At 47.3% G+C, this 20,853-nt stretch overlaps 1 protein-coding gene across 3 annotated transcripts in view; it reads left to right on the top strand.

The window, feature by feature from the left end:
- The window catches only part of LOC106561046 (dual specificity protein phosphatase 8), a 65,586-nt gene extending 47,498 nt beyond the window's left edge, over positions 1 to 18,088 (top strand). For 2 of the 3 annotated variants that reach the window (XM_014124620.2, XM_014124619.2), the window contains exons 4-7: positions 12,447 to 12,607; positions 12,924 to 13,083; positions 13,469 to 13,592; positions 14,333 to 18,088. In XM_014124620.2, the coding sequence (XP_013980095.1) occupies positions 12,447 to 12,607; positions 12,924 to 13,083; positions 13,469 to 13,592; positions 14,333 to 15,557 (1,670 nt within the window). In that variant the 3' untranslated portion in view covers positions 15,558 to 18,088. Of the gene's footprint in view, positions 1 to 5,666; positions 6,389 to 12,446; positions 12,608 to 12,923; positions 13,084 to 13,468; positions 13,593 to 14,332 lie in introns of those variants that run through there. The other variant, XM_014124622.2, reaches the window with a different exon arrangement.
- Positions 18,089 to 20,853: the final 2,765 nt, after the last annotated feature.

Below are 20,853 nucleotides of genomic sequence, written 5' to 3'. Positions count from 1 at the left end.
AAAAGAAAGTGGTGATCCTAACTGACCTAAGACAGGGAATTTTTACCAGGATTAAATGTCAGGAATTAGGAAAAACTGAGTTTAAATGTATTTGGATAAGGTGTATGTAAACTTCCGACTTCAACTGTACGTGTAATTGAGAGGGGTGTGTCTCCAAGAAGATGCATGGCCTGTTTCCAATTGACCTAGTTCTTTTTTCTCTCTCCCTCTCTCACTCACCACGTGGGCTACAGATGTTTACCTACTGCTAGTTCCACCACTGTAGTCACTCACTAACTCACTCACAGCCTTATAGCATGAGGTGAGCTCAGCCACTTGAGGAACAACTGGACTCTAATCGCAGATCTGGGACCAGTCTGCCGTGCCCCAATCCTAACCTCAACTATTAGCAGGCTAAAAACGAAACTGAACAATGTTGCTCATTCAGTTAACCATTTTCACTGCAACAATGTAGAATATTTACAGTTCTGTGATCCTACATGAAGACAATGAATGGTGATGGCGTTAGTTTGATCATCTAGATCAGGGGTTTTCGAACCGCTCCTCTCCTCCCACAGCCGTTCCATGTATTTGATATTTCCCAGAGGTAGCACACCGGATTCAACTTGTCAATTCCTTATCAAGCCCTTGATTAGGTGAATCAGGCGAGCTAGTTAAGAGCTAGAAAAACCATTTGAGATGTCTGGGGGTCCCCGAGGAGAGGTTTGAATCATATGATTAAGGTGATGATAACTCAATCAACTTGAACTTGATGATCAAGGTAATGTTTGTGATGCAAAAGTAAAGCTCTGAGACCGCTCTGACTGTGGCTTATTACTGGTGTGTGCTTGCAAACACAGGCGCTTAAGATAAGAGCCAGAGCAGGAAATGTGGAGCAATTACTCATCGTGCACGCATACACCCATTATCTCTGTCTTTGCATACAGGCAACATACTTACACAAGATGATGTAATCATACTGGAATTCAAAACATGTTAACATGTTCTCGTTTTTTCCCCATACTCACACACTCCAATACCTACCGGTGTGCTGTACAACACACCAGACCTGGGTTCAAATAAATGTATATTTTATTTTTTATTTAAAAACTTTTCTGTGTATTTGAGTTTTTTCAAATAATGTGTCAATTGGAAGTATTTGAAAGTTTTATTGTATTTGCAAATGTCTTTTTCCAAATACATTATTTCAAATACCAAACAGATCTGGTTCAAATTCATGGGAGTATTTACATTTGTTTTAATACTGTGTATTTGAGTATTTTAAAATACTTGCCAATACTTTCCAAATATATTTCCAAATACATTCCAATACTCAACTACTTGTGCTTTCAAAATACATATAAATACTTACTTTCAAATGTCCAGATGTGTTATTTCATAGTTGTGATGTCTTCACTATTATTCTACAATATAGATGTGACGTTCGTCATAATAATGATGGTCGGACCAAGGCGCAGCGTGAGTAGCGTTCCACATAATTTATTATAAAGTGAAACTTAATGCAAGTACAAAACAAATAAAGAATAGACGAACCGTGACTAACAATTCAACTATACATAAACAATATCCCATAACCCTGCAGTGAAAAACAAGCTACTTAAATATGATCCCCAATTAGAGACAACGATTACCAGCTGCCTCTAATTGGGAATCACCTAAACATAGAAAAACTCAACTAGAACCCCACATAGAAAATAACAACTAGAAATCCCCCTGTCACAACCTGACCTACTCTACCATAGAAAATAAAAGCTTTCTATGGTCAGGACGTGACAGTACCCCCCCCCCCCCCCCTAAAGGTGCGGACTCCGAACGCAAAACCTGAAACAACAAACAAAAAGGGAGGGTTAGGATGGGTGTCTAGTGTCGGTGGCGGCTCTGGTGCAGGACGAAGAACCCTCTCCTACTGTGGATCCGCCAGCATAGGATGCGGCTCTGGTGCAGGACGAAGAACCCTCTCATCCTGCGAATCCGCCATCATCGGTGGAAGCTCCGGACCGCCGACCGTCACTGGAGACTCCGGACCGCCGACCGTCGCTGGAGGCTCCGGACCGCCGACCGTCGCTGGAGGCGCCGGACCGCCGACCGTCGCTGGGAGGTTCCGGACCGGGGGCCCTCGCGGGAGGTTCCGGACCGGGGGCCGTCGCCGGAAGCTCCGGACCGGGAGCCGTCGTCGGAAGTTCCGGACTGGGAGCCGTCGCCGGAAGCTCTGGACTGGGAGCTGTCGCCGGACTGGGCAGGCGCACTGGAGGCCTAGTGCGTGAAGCCGGCACAGGTGGTGCCGAACTGGTGACACGCACTTCAGGGCGAGTGCGGGGAGCAGGCACAGGACGTACCTGACTGAGGACACGCACTTCAGGAAGAGTGCGAGGAGGAGGCACAGGACGTACTGGACTGGGAATGCGCACTGAAGACCTGGTGTGTAGAACCGGTGCAGGATATACTGGACCGTGGAGGCGCACTGGAGATCTGGAGCGTAGAGCTGGCACAACCCATCCTGGCTGGATGCTCACTTTAGCAAGTGCGGGGCGCTGGCACAGGACACACTGGGCTGTGAAGGCGCACTGGCAACACAGTGCGTAGAGCTGGCGAAGGATATCCTGGACTGTGAAAGCGCACTGGAGGCCTGATGCGTGAGACTGGTACAGGTGGCACTGGACTAGAAACACGCACCTCAGGGAGAGTGTGAGGAGGAGGCACAGGACATACCTGACTGGGAACAGGCACTTCAGGGCGAGTGCGAGGAGCAGGCACAGGACGCACAGGACGCACCGGACTAGGGACACGAACGTCAGGGAGAGTACGAGGTGACACAGGACGTACTGGGCTGTGAAGGCGCACTGGAGACCTGGTGCGTATAGCTGGCCTCAATTGTACCGGAACTTTAACACACTTCTCAGGACGAGCACGGGGAGCTGACACAGGACGTACTGGGCTGTGAAGGCGCACTGGTGACCTGGTGTGTATAGCCGGCCTCAATGGTACCGGAACTTTAACACACTTCTCAGGACGAGTACGGGAAGCTGACACAGGTGGCATTGGACGACTAACACGCTCCTCAGGGCGAATGCCGTGCATACTACGCCAAACCAACAGCTCTCTCTCTTCACTCTCCTCCAATTTATCCAACAATTCCTCAAAAGTCTCTAAATCTCCCCTCCGTTCACTCTCCTCCAATTTATCCAATAACTCCTCAACAGACTCTGACTCACCCCAATATTCCTCTTCGCTCTCCGACTCGCCCCTCGGCCTCACCGACCAACCCATGTGCCCCCCCCAAAAAATATTTTGAGGTTGCTTCTTGGGCTTGGGTCGTGGCCGCGAACCCTGCCGTCGTCGCTGTCCTTCCTTCACCGCTTGCGTCTCCCGCCATGGAAGGCGATCCTGTCCTGCCAGGATTTCTTCCCAAGTCCAGGATCCCTTCCCATCCAGAATCTCCTCCCAAGTCCAGGACTCCTTCACCTGGTCACGCTGCTTGGTCCTGGTCGGATGGGATATTCTGTCACGTTCGTCATAATAATGATGGTCTGACCAAGGCACAGTGTGAGTAGCGTTCCACATAATTTATTATAAAGTGAAACTTAATGCAAGTACAAAACAAATAAAGAATAGACGAACCGTCACTAACAATGCAACTATACATAAACAATATCCCATAACCCCCCAGTGAAAAACAAGCTACTTAAGTATGATCCCCAATTAGAGACAACGATTACCAGCTGCCTCTAATTGGGAATCACACCAATCACCTAAACATAGAAAAACTAAACTAGAACCCCACATAGAAAATAACAACTAGAAAAAAAACCTGTCACACCCTGACCTACTCTACCATAGAAAATAAAAGCTTTCTATGGTCAGGACGTGACAGTAGAAAATACCAAAATTAAGAAAAACCCTTGGATGAGTAGGTGTGTCCAAACTTTTGACTGGTACTGTATATGTATGTATGTATGTATGTATGTATGTATGTATGTATGTATGTATATATATATATATACATACATACATAGTACCGTTCAAAAGTGTGGGGTCACTTAGAAGTTTCCTTGTTTTTGAAAGAAAAAATAATAATGTGTCCATTAAAATAACATCAAATTGATTACAAATACAGTGTATAAATGGTTAATGTTGTAAATGACTATTGTTGCTGGAAACGGCAGATTTGTTATGGAATATCTACATAGGCGGACAGAGGCCCATTATCAGCAACCATCACTCCTGTGTTCCAATGGCACGTTGTGTTAGCTAATCCAAGTTTATCATTTTAAAAGGCTAATTGATCATTAGAAAACCCTTTTGCAATTATGTTAGCATAGCTGAAAACTGTTGTCCTGATTAAAGAAGCAATAAAACTGGCCTTCTTTAGACTAGTTGAGTATCTGGAGCATCAGCATTTTTGGGTTCGATTACAGGCTCAGAATGGCCAGAAACAAAGAACTTTCTTCTGAAACTAGTCAGTCTATGCTTGTTCTGAGAAATGAAGGCTATTCCATGTGAGAAATTGCCAAGAAAATGAAGATCTGGTACAATGCTGTGTACTACTCCCTTCACAGAGCAGCGCAAACTGGCTCTAACCAGAATAGAAAGAGGAGTGGGTGGCCCCGGTGAACAACTGAGCAAGAGGACAAGTACATTAGTGTCTAGTTTGAGAAACAGACACCTCACAAGTCCTCAACTGACAGCTTCATTAAATAGTACCCGCAAAACACCAGTCTCAAAGTCAACAATGAAAAGACTACTCCTGGATGCTGGCCTTCTAGGCAGAGTTGCAAAGAAAAAGCCATATCTCAGACTGGCCAATAAAAAGAAAAGATGGGCAAAAGAACACAGACACTGGATAGAGGAACCCTGCCTAGAAAGCCAGCATCCCGGAGTCGCCTCTTCACTGTTGACGTTGAGACTGGTATTTTGCAGGTACTATTTAATGAAGCTGTCAGTTGAGGACTTGTGAGACGTCTTAAGTCTGATCAATTTGATGTTATTTTAATGGACAAAAATTGTGCTTTTCTTTCAAAAACAAGGACATTTTTAGGTGACCCCAAACATTTGAACATTAGTGTGTATATATATATATACACACACACACACACACACACACACACACACACACACACACACACACACACACACACACACACACACACACACACAGGCATTGAGTGTGTGGGTTGCCAAGGCAGATTGAGTGATGTGTTTCAGAGGGAGTGATGTCTCCTACTTGTTGTATGCACACACACTGCACATTATAAATCACACACTATTTAATTAAACACAAACACACAGAGACACAGTGTATTTTGCTAAAAGCCCATTGAGCAGTAGTTGCCGTCTCTCTCTGCTCCAGCTTGCTAGGCCCCTGAGGTAGCCACATATTTGTCTGGTGAGTAAGGAATGTGGTTACATGCCTTAGACATTAGCTATGACAGAGCGCTGGCTCCACAAGAGAGGGAAGGAGGGAGCAAGGGAGGGGGAGGGACCATGGGAGGGAGAGGAGAGGAGGGGGTCAGAGTCTTAGCTCACGGCAAGTGAGCTCATTCACACCCCGCTCCCCCCCCCCTCCCCGGGCAAGCAAGAGCGAGAGGAAAGAGAGAACAACTACGTCATCCTCTATACAGAGGAAAGGGAGAGAGGGAGGGGGAGGAGTGTGAGCGAATGAGAGACTGGGAGAGCGAAGCAGCACAACAATAGGGTACTGCTCTTCTGGCTGTGGGCACACACACACACGGAGAGAAGGCACGGAGAGACACACTGTAGCAACTGCAGGCGATACAGCACAGGACAGACAGAGAGAGATACATGTACACCATTTGTTTTCTCCATAGTTATTTATTTCATTATTCCTCAAAATACTGCTGGACCTCTATGGCTTTGTTAGATATTATAGGATAAATCTCATTCTTGGTCGATTTTGATCTGAATGAGTTCTAGAACTGGCTTGTGGAACTTTGTGGACAGTACATCTACAGATGTTTGGGAGTAGCTTGCTTTCTGTTAGCGGGTTCCGTCCGTTCTCTTGAGTTCTGGGACTAAGGTTCTGCTCCTTGGACTTCGGGACCGTCTGAGTTGAGTAGACACCACCAGTGTGAGTAGTGACGACTCGGGGATTTGTGGTGTCGAGTTTTGAACCTTTTTCGGGAACCAAGTGATTTGTTTGTTTACCCGTTCTGCCGACTTATTCCTGGGGGACTCCCCCGGTCTGGACGTCCAGTCAGTGTATACCAGATCTGAGCGCACCAGAACGCGTGTATGTTGAGCGTGTTGAGGGCGATGCCTCTGGACGTGGTCATAGCCCCAGCGGAGGACTGTTTCTGGCCTGTCCTGCAGGAGTCAGACAGGAGGCTGAAGATCAGAGTCCGCAGGACCAAAGAAGGGAGGGAGTTACGAGGTGTGTACTGACCCAGGCTGGGGGGCTTTGTGGGGGGGGGACCCTCACATGGGGGTATTGAGCTATGGGGGAGCTGGGGGCACAAGGGGTATGTTGCAGAGGTTGTGGGGTACAACTATACAAGGTACAAGGGTAGGGGTTTAGGTGGGTAAAACAGTATTGAGGTAGGGGGGGTATGGCTTACTTACTGGAGATCCAGGCATCCCTTGAAGTCTGGGATTTGCAGAGGCTTGAAGAAAGAGAATGAAAGAGAAGATGGACAAGCAGAATAGAGGGATTTATCAGAAGGATAGAAGGAGATGAGAGAGAGCTCAGCTCTGCAGCGTGACATAGAGCTCACTCTCTCTGCCTGTGCTCATTGACATGTAAAACTATCACAAAGGCCCCCTTTCTCTCACATTCTGCCTCTCTCTCGCTCTCTCTCTGGTTCTCCCACTCTCTCTTTTCTCTCTTTCTCTCTCTTCTGCATTGACAGTTTTATCGATTTGTGTGTGCACTGAAGCCAGGTGTTTTATATTACACATTTCACACAGCAGGAGTAGACAATGCTGAGGTGTCACTGTGTGTGTGTGTGTTGCACAGTGTGCACTGATATAATGTACAGTTTGTGTATTTCCAACATTATGTATGTATGTGTGTGTGTGTGTAGCTATATATTAGATGTGCTGGAGAGTGTGTATGCTCTGCATGTGGTTCAGTGCAGTGAGCTGGTTCAGCGCTGTGAGCCGGTTCAGTGCAGTGAACTAGTTCAGTGCAGTGAACTGGTTCAGCTGTGAGCCGGTTCAGCGCTGTGAGCCGGTTCAGCGCAGTGAGCTGGTTCAGCGCTGTGAGCCGGTTCAGCGCTGTGAGCCGGTTCAGCGCTGTGAGCCGGTTCAGCGCAGTGAGCAGGTTCAGCGCAGTGAGCCGGTTCAGCGCTGTGAGCCGGTTCAGCGCTGTGAGCCGGTTCAATGCAGTGAGTTGGTTCAGTGCTGTGAGCCGGTTCAGTGCAGTGAACCGGTTCAGTGCAGTGAACCGGTTCAGCTGTGAGCCGGTTCAGCGCTGTGAGCCGGTTCAGCGCAGTGAGCCGGTTCAGCGCTGTGAGCCGGTTCAGCGCTGTGAGCCGGTTCAATGCAGTGAGTTGGTTCAGTGCTGTGAGCCGGTTCAGTGCAGTGAGTCGGTTCAGTGCTGTGAGCCGGTTCAGTGCAGTGAGTTGGTTCAGTGCAGTGAGCCGGTTCAGGGCTGTGAGCCGGTTCAGTGCTGTGAGCCGGTTCAGTGCTGTGAGCCGGTTCAGTGCAGTGAGCCGGTTCAGTGCTGTGAGCCGGTTCAGTGCTGTGAGCCCAGCACTCCACACCTGGTCCTGTTCACGCTGTGCCATGGCTTCAAGGCAGGAGCCGTTAAACTCGTTAGTCAAGATAGAGACAATTACACGTTTGTCATCACCTGTTGAAAATGAGCGGAAGGTAGCCGAGCGGTTAGAGCGTCGGGCCAGTAACCGAAAGGTCGCTTGTTGGAATCCCCGAGCCGACAAGGTGAAAAATCTGCCGATATGGCCTTGAGCAAGGCACTTAAACCTAATTGCTCCAGGGTCACCGTTGATAATGGCAGACTCTGGCCATGACCCCGCTCTCCGAGGGTGTCTCAGGGAGAGTGGGAAAAGCAAAAAACACATTTCCAGTGCCAATATATTAATACACACTTTTAAATGTGTGAAAAAGGACAAATATAGGCACCCACCAAATGATTATTATTATTCAATAGAGGTGCCATGGTGGTTATTCTCAGACTGTGTTGCCCTCAGGAAGTTAGCTGCCTGGCTGCTACAAACCACCCCCACTACTTACACTCAAACACACATAGCCACATGCTAACGCTACCATAAACATAACATAGGCACAAACAGATAGATACTGGTTGCCCTTCAATCCGCTACATTGCAATTTTGTTGTCCTTTGTGACACGCTGATCGAGTGGCTACCCTTGGCCCCCTGCTGCTTTAGCAGACTCTTTGTGGAGCAGAGTGGAGTGGGGCATGTGTGCAATGATGTCATAGTGGGGGGGGGGGACGGACGCACATTGAAATGCTAATGTCCCCTACAGAGCAGAGGGGACAGCTGGAGGGGCACAGAGGATGGCGTCATGTCTCCCCCCCATATGAATGATAGAAGAGATGCGATGGAGGGAGGGAGGGAGGGAGGGAGGGAGGGAGGGAGGGAGGGAGGGAGGGAGGGAGGGAGGGAGGGAGGGAGGGCAGTCATTCAGACAAATCAATTCCCCCGGGGTGGAGAAGGGAGGGAGAGTGTACGTGCGTGCGTGCGCATAGTGATGGGCGTCAATTACAAAACACCCTAAAGACCAATGTGTTAAAACAAAACAAGATGCTTTTGCAAAGTATTGTACCTAATTAAAATACATGTATGGTGTATTTTAAAATACAAAAATCACTCTGGATCACTGGGTATTGTCATGGGCCTCGTTTCGGGGCGGAGCTTGTCAGAGTATTACTCGGCACGTTTTGCGATTTGTTCATTTTTACATATGCATGTATTTGTTTATTTAGCAGACGCTCTTATCAGACTTTTGATACTAATGTAGGGTGTAAAAGGGGGCCACAAAATATATGGTATAGAAATATAAGGTATATAAAAGTTTTTGGTATTTTGACAAATCAAATTACAGCTTTCAAAAAATGCACTGGAGTGTAGTTCAGCCCAGTGTAATACAACATACTAAATACTCAGAAGTAATTCAAATACAACAGAAAGACTGCCCATATCTGCGTGTGCGTGTGTGTGTTACCCTCCAGTAAGGCATAATGCTGGGTTTGGGTTTTGGGGGCCAGTCAATAGTACCAACAGCATGTTCAGTCAATATCTGTGATTTCAGGCCATTCAAACAGACCTTTTATCATAACTGAGACTGTTTGTAGTAATGGACAATGTGATTTGTTTTGGTGGAAAAGCGTGTGTGCTGCTTCCCAAATATGGCAACACACAAGCCATGTGTTCTGTGGAAAAGGGATCCTTTGTACCCATGAACTTTCTACCAATACAAGCTTTCCATTTCTTTCCTCAACTCTACATCTGATAGATGTTGTGTTACACTTATTGACACGTATTTCTCTACGACATTCATTCACGTGTGTAGCGTCTTAATTTGTGTACATTACCCTACTTCTCCCTAAGAGTTCCCTGTGGAGGGATGGGGAAACAAAGGGGAAAAGGGAGCGCGAGACCATTCGGTAAACAAGGGAGAGCCGGGGCGCTCCGAGAGAGGAGAGGATAAAACACGTGACATAATGGAGCGGGGGAGAGGGGATGTGGGGGAGAGGAAAAAGGAAGTCAACACTGGCTGGTGAAGCTGATGGTGAGCGACACAGTGCCCTCTATCCCCCGTGCCCAGTGAGTCGGCTACCAGACTGAAAGGTGGCTACTCCACAGCCAGGGTCAGTTTAGCTATTTAGCTGATAATGGGGAAGGTGAGACCCTGGGGGAACAGGAAACTGGTCCTAGAGCAGTTGTTTTAGCCAGAAAATAAGTGGAACACGAGCCCCAACCAGAACAGGCTGTTGTCTGAGGCGAGGTGCATCCCAAGTGGCACCCTATTCCCTATGCAGTGCACTACTTTGGGCCCGGGGTCAAAAGCAGTGCACTGCATAGGGAACAAGGCGCCATTTGGGAAGCAGGCCTGGTCTGTGACTGTGCTCCTCAGCGCTTACAGGCAGTTGACTTTATGATGTCATCGCATCAGACAGCTGGACCTGAGTGTGTCATGGGTATTTTCAATGATGCGGGTTTGGATTGGAATGGAGAGATGTGTCATCAGGTACTTTTTGGGGGGGGGATGTGAGTGTATGTCACTCTGGCACATCATCAGGTACTCGAGAGTGTGTGTGTATGAGGGCACTCTATATATGTGTGTGTGCGCGCATGGTGGGTTTTTCCATAGTGACAGCACCCCAGGGACAATAGGCCCAACGGTCGGGCCACATCGTCCCGTGCAGGTTGCCATAGCAACATTAAGTCTGAAGGTCAGGTGACCGGTGACAGTGAGTGTGTGTGTGTGTGTTATCAGTGCTGACTACGAGCCAACGAACACAGCACAGGCCCACGGTAAACCTTTGGACAGCTCAGTGGTGTGTGTGTGTGTGTGTGTGTGTGTGTGTGTGTGTGTGTGTGTGTGTGTGTGTGTGTGTGTGTGTGTGTGTGTGTGTGTGTGTGTGTGTGTGTGTGTTTGATAGGTGTTGACATAACGCTGCTGAAACGTAATAGCCCTCAATAGACCCAGGGCACACAATCCTGTTGTGTTATCTCTGCTCTCTGTACCTGTGGAGGAGAGTAGGTCGTTTTGCACAAAGGCAGCACTAGCTATTGAACACCCACTGTCCCATGCTGACTTTATCCTCTCAACAACTCTCTGATAATGTCCTCTAATGAAAAAGGAAATGTTTCTTACGTGACGTGGGGTTTTCCTGTTTTTCAGGAACACACTCCTTCCTCGGTCAGAGAAGCTTAGAGAGAGAGAGAGAGAGCACAACCAGGAAGATAGCCTTCAAAGAACAACCTGAAAGAGATCCTTCCTTCCACTGTTCTGTTCTATGCAGTGTGAATAAAGTGCATATGGAGGAAGGGTGGCTCTGAGTGAGGAATATTCCAGAAGTGATTATATCTGTGCAGTCGTAGACTACTGCTGAAATAAAGTGTGCTAATTGAGGGAAGAGGGGACTCCCTTAGTCATAGTAAGAGCGCACTCTTTCTGTCCCTCTCTTTCTTCATTTGTTTTGCGGCCTTTCTCTCTCTGCCTGCTGACTGCATGTGGAGAGGTGATGTCATCTTTTTGCCCGGTTGCCATTAATAGCTGGAAACGGGCAGGCCCTCCTCTCAATCCTCTCAATCCTCTCTACTCTTAAAGAGACGGGCGCCAGATATAGCCTTCTGTCTGCCTGCCTATCAGTGGGTCAGAATACACTCTGCTCTCACTGACTCCACTACGACCCATATTCAGCACAGCAGCACTCTGGTGTGTGTGTGTGTGTGTGTGTGTGTGTGTGTGTGTGTGTGTGTGTGTGTGTGTGTGTGTGTGTGGCAGTAGGCCAGATTGGGGCAGGCAGGGCTGAACCTAGATTAGGTTCTAATCCTTCGGCTGGGGCTCAGGGTTTCCTTGAAGCACTCCTGCTTCTCTTCGCTCCCTCCCACCTTTCCTTGCTCGGCGAGGTCATTCACTCTCCACCCCCCCTTAGACCCGCCCAGAAGTTATACAACCGTGGTAATGCAGAGTAATGATGAGTGAGTGTGTGTGTTTGTTCATGTGTGTGTGAGTCAGACTTGGAAAGCGAGAGTGAGCAAGATTGTGTAAGATTGTCTTTGTGTGGTTTTTGCGTGTGTATGCAGGCTTCTGTACAAACGACTGTGGTGTGTGTGTGTGTCTGTGTGTGTTTGTGTACTGCGCGGTTGTGTGCCCGCTGGACGCGCATGTGTGTGCGTTTGTATGCGCGTGTACTGCGCGGTCGTCAGGAGGATGTTACTGGGCCTCTGTGCTGGCCCTGCACCTGTGGCCTCTCTCATTCCCCAGCCCTGACGCAATGCTCTGCTACAGGACATGAGCTCATGCAGGAAACAGAGCCGCACACACACACACACACACACACACACACACATGGTCTCTAACACACACTAACGCACACACAGGCCAAAAGTGGATCTGCCTGCTCTTAAAGGGCCAGCTACACACATTCCTCAGCGCCCAGCAGCCAAACTAACCCCCTAGTCAAAGATGCGGCAGAGAAAGTTTTCCTACTGATCTGGGAGCAGAGGCACTATCTCACATTCTAGCTCCAATTGTTATCTACAATATGTCCACAGTTTCGAATGGTTAGGCGATGTTGTTGGAACACACGTTTGTAACATAAGGGGATTCAGCGAGACCAAGAGATACTGTGTATTGAGTCGTGAGTTCTGTATGTGCGGCTGAACCAAACGCAGTGGCTCCCAAACGTTTTGCCAATTTGGGGGAAAGTTGTATTGTAGAGTATAACTGATATTTTTTCTCCTCTGTCTCTCTCTCTCTCTCTCTTCTCCTGTAGGGGGCTTTGCTGCGTTCTCCTCCTGTTTCCCCGGGCTGTGTGAGGGCAAGCCAGCTTTGCCTATGAGCATATCCCAGCCTTGCCTACCTGTAGCTAATGTAGGCCCCACACGCATCCTACCACACCTCTACCTTGGATCGCAGAAAGACGTCCTCAACAAGGTGAGCCCATAGCAGAGAAGGGGGAATATGGACATTTATTTATTCATCACGGCCACAGTTGTTATTATGTGTGTAGTGCTATTTATATTCATATTGTTTTACATGACCATTTCCATTCTTTTATTTCACTAGTCGTGCATGTACCCTGCAATCACACCTGCAACCGTACACATGTGACTATTGAACACTCTGAATCGGAGTAGAGGGGACTGTGAGCAGAAACTAAGTGTTACCTTTGCTGTCAGTTTTTTGGTCTGTTATTGCCTTTCCTAACAGTCCCCCCCCCGTCTGTGTTTCTCTTTGTGTCTGTCTGTAGGACCTGATGGTTCAGAATGGCATCACGTACGTGCTGAATGCCAGTAACACCTGTCCCAAGCCTGACTTCATCAGCGAGAGCCACTTCATGCGGATCCCTGTCAACGACAACTACTGCGAGAAGCTGCTGCCCTGGCTGGAGAAAACCAATGAATTCATCGGTAAGTCAAGAGTCTCTGGGTGTCTTTGTATATGCGGTAGAATATGCGACGGTAATATGCACTAGTAGCCCGAGCGGTAGTGTATGTCACACGACATAGTGAAACTGCCCTCAGATTCAAAATATCACATAATCACAATGTACAGCACCATACAATTCTCCTTACTTTCACAAGTGGTACTTGAACACATACAATAAAATGCCTCAATAGCGACACTCCCAAAGCCATGTTAATCGCCATGGCGGCGACCCCCCCAGTGCAGAACAGGAAGTGGCGGATCGTTTTCAGTGGCCTTTCCATTCTCTCGGACTCCCTGTTCTAACTGTTCCTGGGTGTTGTGTACAGCTGTGTGTGTTCACACGTGTTTGTTCCCCCCTTCCAACAGACAAAGCCAAGGTGTCAAACTGCAGAGTCATTGTGCACTGCCTGGCTGGAATCTCACGCTCGGCAACCATCGCCATCGCATACATCATGAAGACAATGGGCCTGTCATCGGATGATGCCTACAGGTACACTCTCTCTCCCCCCGACACTCCAGCTGAGCTTAAGTTGCAGCGTCTTTAAAAAGGCGACTCAGTGTTTGAGGAAACGCTAGACAGTCAACTCTGCTCCCCAGTCGTGAGAAATGAAATTGTTATGGTTGCCAGAGGAACTGTACAAAAGTGTACAATAGTAACTAGCGGTGTTGTCTGGAGAACATAGACCTAGGATATTTTTTTCAGTTAGTTCACACCAGTTCATCTGGGGGTAACCTGCTACTTAAAGGGATACTTCAGGATTTTGGCGATGAGCCCCTTTATCTACTTCCCCAGAGTCAAATGAACTAATGGATTCCTTTTTTATGTCTCCTTGTGCAGTTTGAAGGAAGTTGCGAACTAGCGCTAGCGCAATTAGTAACTAGCCTTCAGTGCAATAACTGGAAGTCGATGGGTATCTGCCAGAACCATAGACTTCCAGTCATTGTGCTAACGCTAGTTAGCATTGGCTCACGGAACTACCTCTAACTTCCTTCATACTGGACACGGAGACATACAAATGGTATCCACGAGTTAATCTGACTGGGGAAGGAGATTGAATCACAAAGTATCCCTGCATGCAACCCAACATGCAACCCAACAATCAATATTAGGTTGACACAGGAAGTAGCTTAGAGGAACTTTACAAAATATTTGTATTGCTTTACTTTGCAACTGGATCCCCAACTCTAACTGGAACTAACATTTCGCTCACTTGTTTCCCCCCTAACCAGGTTTGTGAAGGACCGGCGGCCTTCGATATCGCCCAACTTCAACTTCCTGGGCCAGCTGCTGGAGTTCGAGAAGGGGCTGAGGCTCCTCCAAGCGCTGTCGGATGACAAGACCTCAGAGGGCAAAGGCCAGGGTTCAGAGGTCAACGGGGTCAGCTCAGGTTCAGAGGTCAACGGTCATCATGACTTTTCATTAGCAGAGCCCCCGACCCCTTCAGAACCCAAGCTCCCCTCGCCGACCTCCCTCCAGCAGGGCTTCAACGGCCTCCACCTGTCGGCCGAGCGCATCCTGGACACCAACCGGCTGAAGCGCTCTTTCTCCCTGGACATCAAGTCTGTGTACTCCCCTAGCAGCCCCCACTGCCCGCGCCTGGCAGCGACCACACACTCCGAGGACGTGCCCAAGCTGTGTAAACTGGACAGCCCCCCTGTCAACGGCATCTGTCCCCAGTTCTCCCCTGCCCCGGACAGCCCTGGCTCAGCCGAGTCGCCCTTCCCCTCCCCGGGGTGCGGCGGTAGCATCGGAGGTCTTGGCGTCGGGGGTCCCAGTGAAGGGGGCGTTCGCTCTGGAGGTCCCTCATTGTCCAGGCCCAGGAGGAAAGCCAAGCACGGCTCTGGATCTGGTGGAGCTGGATCCACAAGCAACTCCCCGGTCCACTCCTACCTCCCACACCCCCAGTCCCTCAGCCTGGCTCTGGGACGCTCCCTTCCCGTCCACAAGAGCCCCAGCCTGGACGACAGTCTGAAGGGCTCCATGCTTCTCTCCCTGCCCACCATGGGATCTGGGACCATGTGGACCAAACACAGAGACACAGTCCAGGCGACCACCCCAGTCACCCCTACCACCGACACCCCCTGGTACTTTGGGGCAGAAGAGGTAGGGGAAGGAGGGATGGAACTCGGAGGAGGCGGTGGAGGAGGGGTGGAGGTGCGATTTGGAAGCAGCTCAGCGTACGTGGCGTTCGGGTGTAGCGAAGGGGTGCGGCTACGGGAGAAAGTGCCGCGGGACAAAACAGCGTCGTCGTCGGCGTCATCATCACAGCGGGACTCCTCGACGACCGTTGCTAACGGGACGGGCTCCAACAGCAACGAGAAGCAGTTCAAGCGGCGCAGCTGTCAGATGGAGTTTGAGGAGGGCATCTCCGAGACACGTTCCCGGGAGGAGCTAGGGAAGATTGGGAAGCAGTCTAGCTTCTCCGGGAGCATGGAGATCATCGAGGTATCTTGACAAACCGGACTCCGGACCACAACCTGCTCGCCCAGGGAGGGGGGGAGGGGGGCAAATGGACCTGAGGAGGGAGGACAGAGGGGGGAGATTTATAATCCCTACGCAGACCGTGTTAAAGACTCAAACTCTGAGAAGACAAACAAATGGACAGAGAGTTTCTGTGACTAGACATGAGGTTCAACTGTCAATTTACTACTACTGTACATCTACAGTACTACCAAACAAAGCTCTAAAGAGAGAAACTCTGGGGAAGATGGAGGCTGTGGGGCCTGACACTGAACTATTTCCTCTGTATGGTGTCAGTTAGACAAAAAGGGACCCTGGGGCAAATCACAAAGGGCTCCCTATCGCCCATATAGTGCACTACTTTTGAACAAATGTCACCGAAAGTATAGCACTAGTTAGGTTATAGGGTGTCATTTGAGATGTATAGCCAAGCGGTTTCCTCCTAAAGCTTGACTTCAGCCCCAGTGAACCCCAGCATGGCTCAGTCTGCCCCACCATTCATTAAAGAGACTTAGAAAGCGCTATGTACCCCAGAAACACACCACAGTGAGATACTATTCAGAGTCTACTAAGAGACTATACCGGTGATACTGCATCAAAACAATGAAGGATCCTCCATGTTGGCGTGTCAGCCCATCATGGTTCATGAGGACTCATAGTGACCGATAAAGACTGTCAGTGTATTTTCCCACAATCCTCGTCTGCTCCCTTGTTTCCAGTGTTAAACGGTGTGACGTGACTGAGGTTTGGGGCGGTGGGGAGGGGTTAGGTCTAAGTTACGACCTCCCTGTAGTGGCGTTCCGTACACGCATGTCTCACTCCACCCCCCCCCCCCCCCATGTATACTCCCCACCCATGCCCCCCTTCTCCCAGCCTCTACTGAGCATGCTCCAGAGTGGCTGGCGACAGACAGACAAATACTATATGAATATATATAGCAATTTTAATGGACTTTTAATCAACATTTTTTTCTCATAGTTTTAATTTATTTTATCTGTTCATTCTGGTAATGAGAAATAATAATGTTTTGTGGACTTTTTCGTTTGTTAATCTCAGTTTTTGTTGAATGGTATTTATGAAACACATACACCAACACACACAAAACTACAAGCAAGCAATATGTGATGTTCATTATTTGGAGGGAGAGTGATGTATTTTGGGTTTCATCTGACGTTAAAATGCACTTTTCTGTCACTCTCTTCAAAAACAAGTATCCCATCCACTTCCTAAGGGTACCAACACGCTCTAACCCCTGGTGATATTTATTACCAGACGTGTGGTATGGTGAAGAACAGTCATCTGAGGGGTTTCTAGCTACTTCCCTATGAGCACAAAACGTTTGAAAGACATTGAAAAGACGTACAAAATATGTCTTTTGGGTTGAAAAGACATTGAGAAGACGCTGAAAATACATATTTTCCACGTCTTGTGCTCACTGTGTTGACTCTTCAGTTGTGTGTATTTATGATGTTATTTATTGTGATTGTGGGCTCCTACAGTTATTAGGATATCTACTGGGAGACTGTTAGTGTGAGGAGACTGAAGAACTTTATTCAACCCAGTACTCTTCTAAAGAGCAGAATTATTGTAGGAAGGACTGTTGATTTCTCGAGGGCTAATGACAACAACAACTACTGGTATATGCAAGTAGATCCACACATTTGACAATATTAGAGACATCCACCTAACAGTGCTAGACTGATTCTGTTGGCTAGTTTCCACACAGACACACACACACAGAATTACACAGTGTTGGGATATGAGAGGAGCCCAAAGCTGAAACAAACCCCCTCCACACACACATAGTCACACACAAAGATACACCGTCACCTTTCGTTTGTTCTCAGGGGATCTTTCAGTGAGCCAAGCCCGGAGCAGGATACACAACTGCTGGCACATCAGCACAATGCATGTCCCCCTCACTCCCTCGCTCTCTCTATCGCGCTCACTCTTATTTTCCAAAGGTATGATAAAAACAAAATGGAAGGGATGAAACTAGAATGGATTTGTTGTGATTCAGAGATGAATGAATGAATGCTATTGCTCTCCTGGTGCGAGATTGTCTATTTATTTATGATATACGTATATGTGTTTCTTTTCTTTTTCTTCGGTTATCTTTTCTCTATCCCGAACTTTGACCTTTGACCTATACCTTTGTGCTGCTGTAAGGTCAGACCTGGATTTCCTGTGTTCAGTTCTCTTCCTAGCCTTTCCTTCTACTCTCTATTTTTTAAAAGATGTTATAATAATTTAAAAACATGTTAAGAGAAGATGCAGGCTGTCCCGATTGCTATAATTGTTGGTATTGATGTATTATTATTATTATTATTATATAATTATTATTATGTTGTGTAAATAGCAACGTATCTAAGAACATTGATGAGTTTAGGTAAGTTTTGAAAAGAAAATCCTGATACCTTAGGCTGCTTGACGCAAAAATACCTCAGGTTCCATTGAAAGGCTTTTTCCTTCCCCTGTACCTGTTTTGTGAAAATGAGACAAAAAATGCAAACATTACAAAAATATGAACTGTTCTCTGTCTCTTTTTTTGGTTTTACGTGAGTCCTTCTTGGGGTGGTGGTACACAGCTGTAGGACAAAACAAAGCCATGACCAGACTGTCTTTATCCCTAAGGGAAATGTGTCTTCAACATCGTAGCTGTACTATCACAACAATACATGAAATACACTTACAGTACCGGTCAAAAGTTTGGATACCTACTCATTCAAGGGTTTTTCTTTATTTTTACTATGTTCTACATGGTATAATAATGTGAAGACATCAAAACTATGAAATAACACATGTAGTAACCCAAAAAGTGTTAAACCAATCAAAATATATTTTTCAAAGTAGCCACCGTTTGCCTTGATGACAGCTTTGCACACTCTTGGCATTCTCTCAACCAGCTTCAGAGGTAGTCACCTGGAACGCATTTCAATTAACAGTTGTGCCTTGTTAAAAAGTTAATTTGTGGAATTTCTTTACATCTTAATAAGTTTGAGCCAGTCAGTTGTGTTGTGACATGGTAGGGGTGGTATACAGAAGATAGCCCTATTTAGTAAAAGACCAATTCCATATTATGGCAAGAACAGCTCAAATAAGCAAAGAGAAACGACAGTCCATCATTACTTTAAGACATGAAGGTCAGTCAATCTGGAAAATTTCAAGAACTTTGAAGACCGCTTCAGGAAAGGAAGACCCAAAGTTACCTCTGCTGAAGAGGATAAGTTCATTAGAGTTAACTGCACCTCAGATTACAACCCAAATAAATGCTTCACAGAGTTCAAGTGACAGACACATTTCAACATCAACTGTTCAGAGGAGACTGCGTGAGTCAGGCCTTCATGGTTGAATTGCTACAAAGAAACCACAACTAAAGGACACCAATAAGAAGAAGAGACTTGCTTGGGCCAAGAAACATGAGCAATGGACATTAGACCGGTGGAAATCTGTCCTTGGTCTGATGAGTCCAAATTTGAGATTTTTGGTCCCAACCGACGTGGCTTTGTGAGACACAGAGTAGTAACCAAAAAAGTGCCAAGTAGCCACCCTTTGCCTTGATGACAGCTTTTCACACTCTTGGCATTCTCTCAACCAGCCTCATGAGGTAGTCACCTTGAATGCATTTAAATTAACAGGGGTGCCTTGTTAATTTGTGGAATTTCTTTCCTTCTTAATGCGTTGTGGAGCCAATCAGTTGTGATTGCAGAGGATAAGTTCATTTGAGTTCAAATCAAACTTTATTTGTCACATGCGCCAAATACAACAAGTGTAGACTTTACCGTGAAATGCTTACTTACAAGCCCTTAACCAACAGTGCAGTTCAAGAAGAAGAAAATATTTACCAAGTAGACTAAAATAAAAAGTAATAATAAAAAGTAACACAATAAGAATAACAATAATGAGGCTATATTCATTTTATTTCACCTTTATTTAACCAGGTAGGCAAGTTGAGAACAAGTTCTCATTTACAATTGCGACCTGGCCACCTAAAGCACAGCAGTTTGACATACAACAACACAGAGTTACACATGGAGTAAAACAAACATACAGTAGAAAAATAAGTCTATGTACAATGTGAGCAAATGAGGTGAGATAAGGGAGGTAAAGACAAAAAAAGGCCATGGTGGCGAAGTACATACAATATAGCAAGTAAAACACTAGAATGGTAGATTTGCAGTGGAAGAAAGTGCAAAGTAGAAATAGAAATAATGTGGTGCAAAAGGAGCAAAATAAATAAATATAGTAGGGGAAGGGGTAGTTGTTTGGGCTTTATCATAGATGGGCTATGTACAGGTGCAGTAATCTGTGATCTGCTCTGACAGCTGGTGCTTAAAGCTAGTGAGGGAGATAAGTGTTTCCAGTTTCAGAGATTTTTGTAGTTCGTTCCAGTCATTGGCAGCAGAGAACTGGAAGGAGAGGCGGCCGAAGGAGGAATTGGCTTTTGGGGTGACCAGAGAGATATACCTGCTGGAGCGCGTGCTACAGGTGGGTGCTGCTATGGTGACCAGCGAGCAGAGATAAGGGGGGACTTTACCTAGCAGGGTCTTGAAGATGACCTGGAGCCAGTGGGTTTGGCGATGAGTATGAAGCGAGGACCAGCCAACAAGAGCGTACAGGTCGCAGTGTATACAGGGGGCACCAGTACCGAGTCAGTGTGCAGGGGTACAGGCTACTAGTTGAGGTAATCTGTGGGGAGGAAGTGACTATGCAAAGGTAACAAACAAACAGCGAGTTGCAGCAGTGTACAAAAGAGAGGGGGGAGATGTGTCAATGTAAATTGTCCGGTGGCGATTATAGGAATTGTTCAGCAGTCTTATGGCTTGGAGGTAGAAGCTGTTGAGGAGCCTTTTGGTCCTAGACTTGGCGCTCCGGTACCGCTTGCCGTGCGGTAGCAGAGAGAACAGTATGACTAGGGTGACTGGAGTCTCTGACAATTTTATGGGCTGTCCTCTGACACCACCTATTATAGAGGTCCTGGATGGCAGGAAGCTTGGTCCCAGTAATGTACTGGGCCGTACGCACTACCCTCTGTAGCGCCTTATGGTCAGATCCCGAGCAGTTGCCATACCAGGCGGTGATGCAACTAACCTGGATGCTGAGCGTGAAAAGGTTTTGTCGTGCCCTCTTCACGACTGTCTTGGTATGTTTGGACCATGATAGTTCATTGGTGATGTGGACATCAAGGAACTTGAAACTCTCGACCCGCTCCACTTCAGCCCCGTCGATGTTAATTGGGGCCTGTTTGGCCCTCCTTTTCCTATAGTCCACGATCAGCTACTTTGTCTTG

This window comes from Salmo salar, chromosome ssa10 (assembly GCF_905237065.1).
Source record: "Salmo salar chromosome ssa10, Ssal_v3.1, whole genome shotgun sequence".
Taxonomy (NCBI): domain Eukaryota; kingdom Metazoa; phylum Chordata; class Actinopteri; order Salmoniformes; family Salmonidae; genus Salmo; species Salmo salar.
Note: the sequence above shows the minus strand (reverse complement) of the source record. Positions and strands in the feature narration are given on the sequence as shown.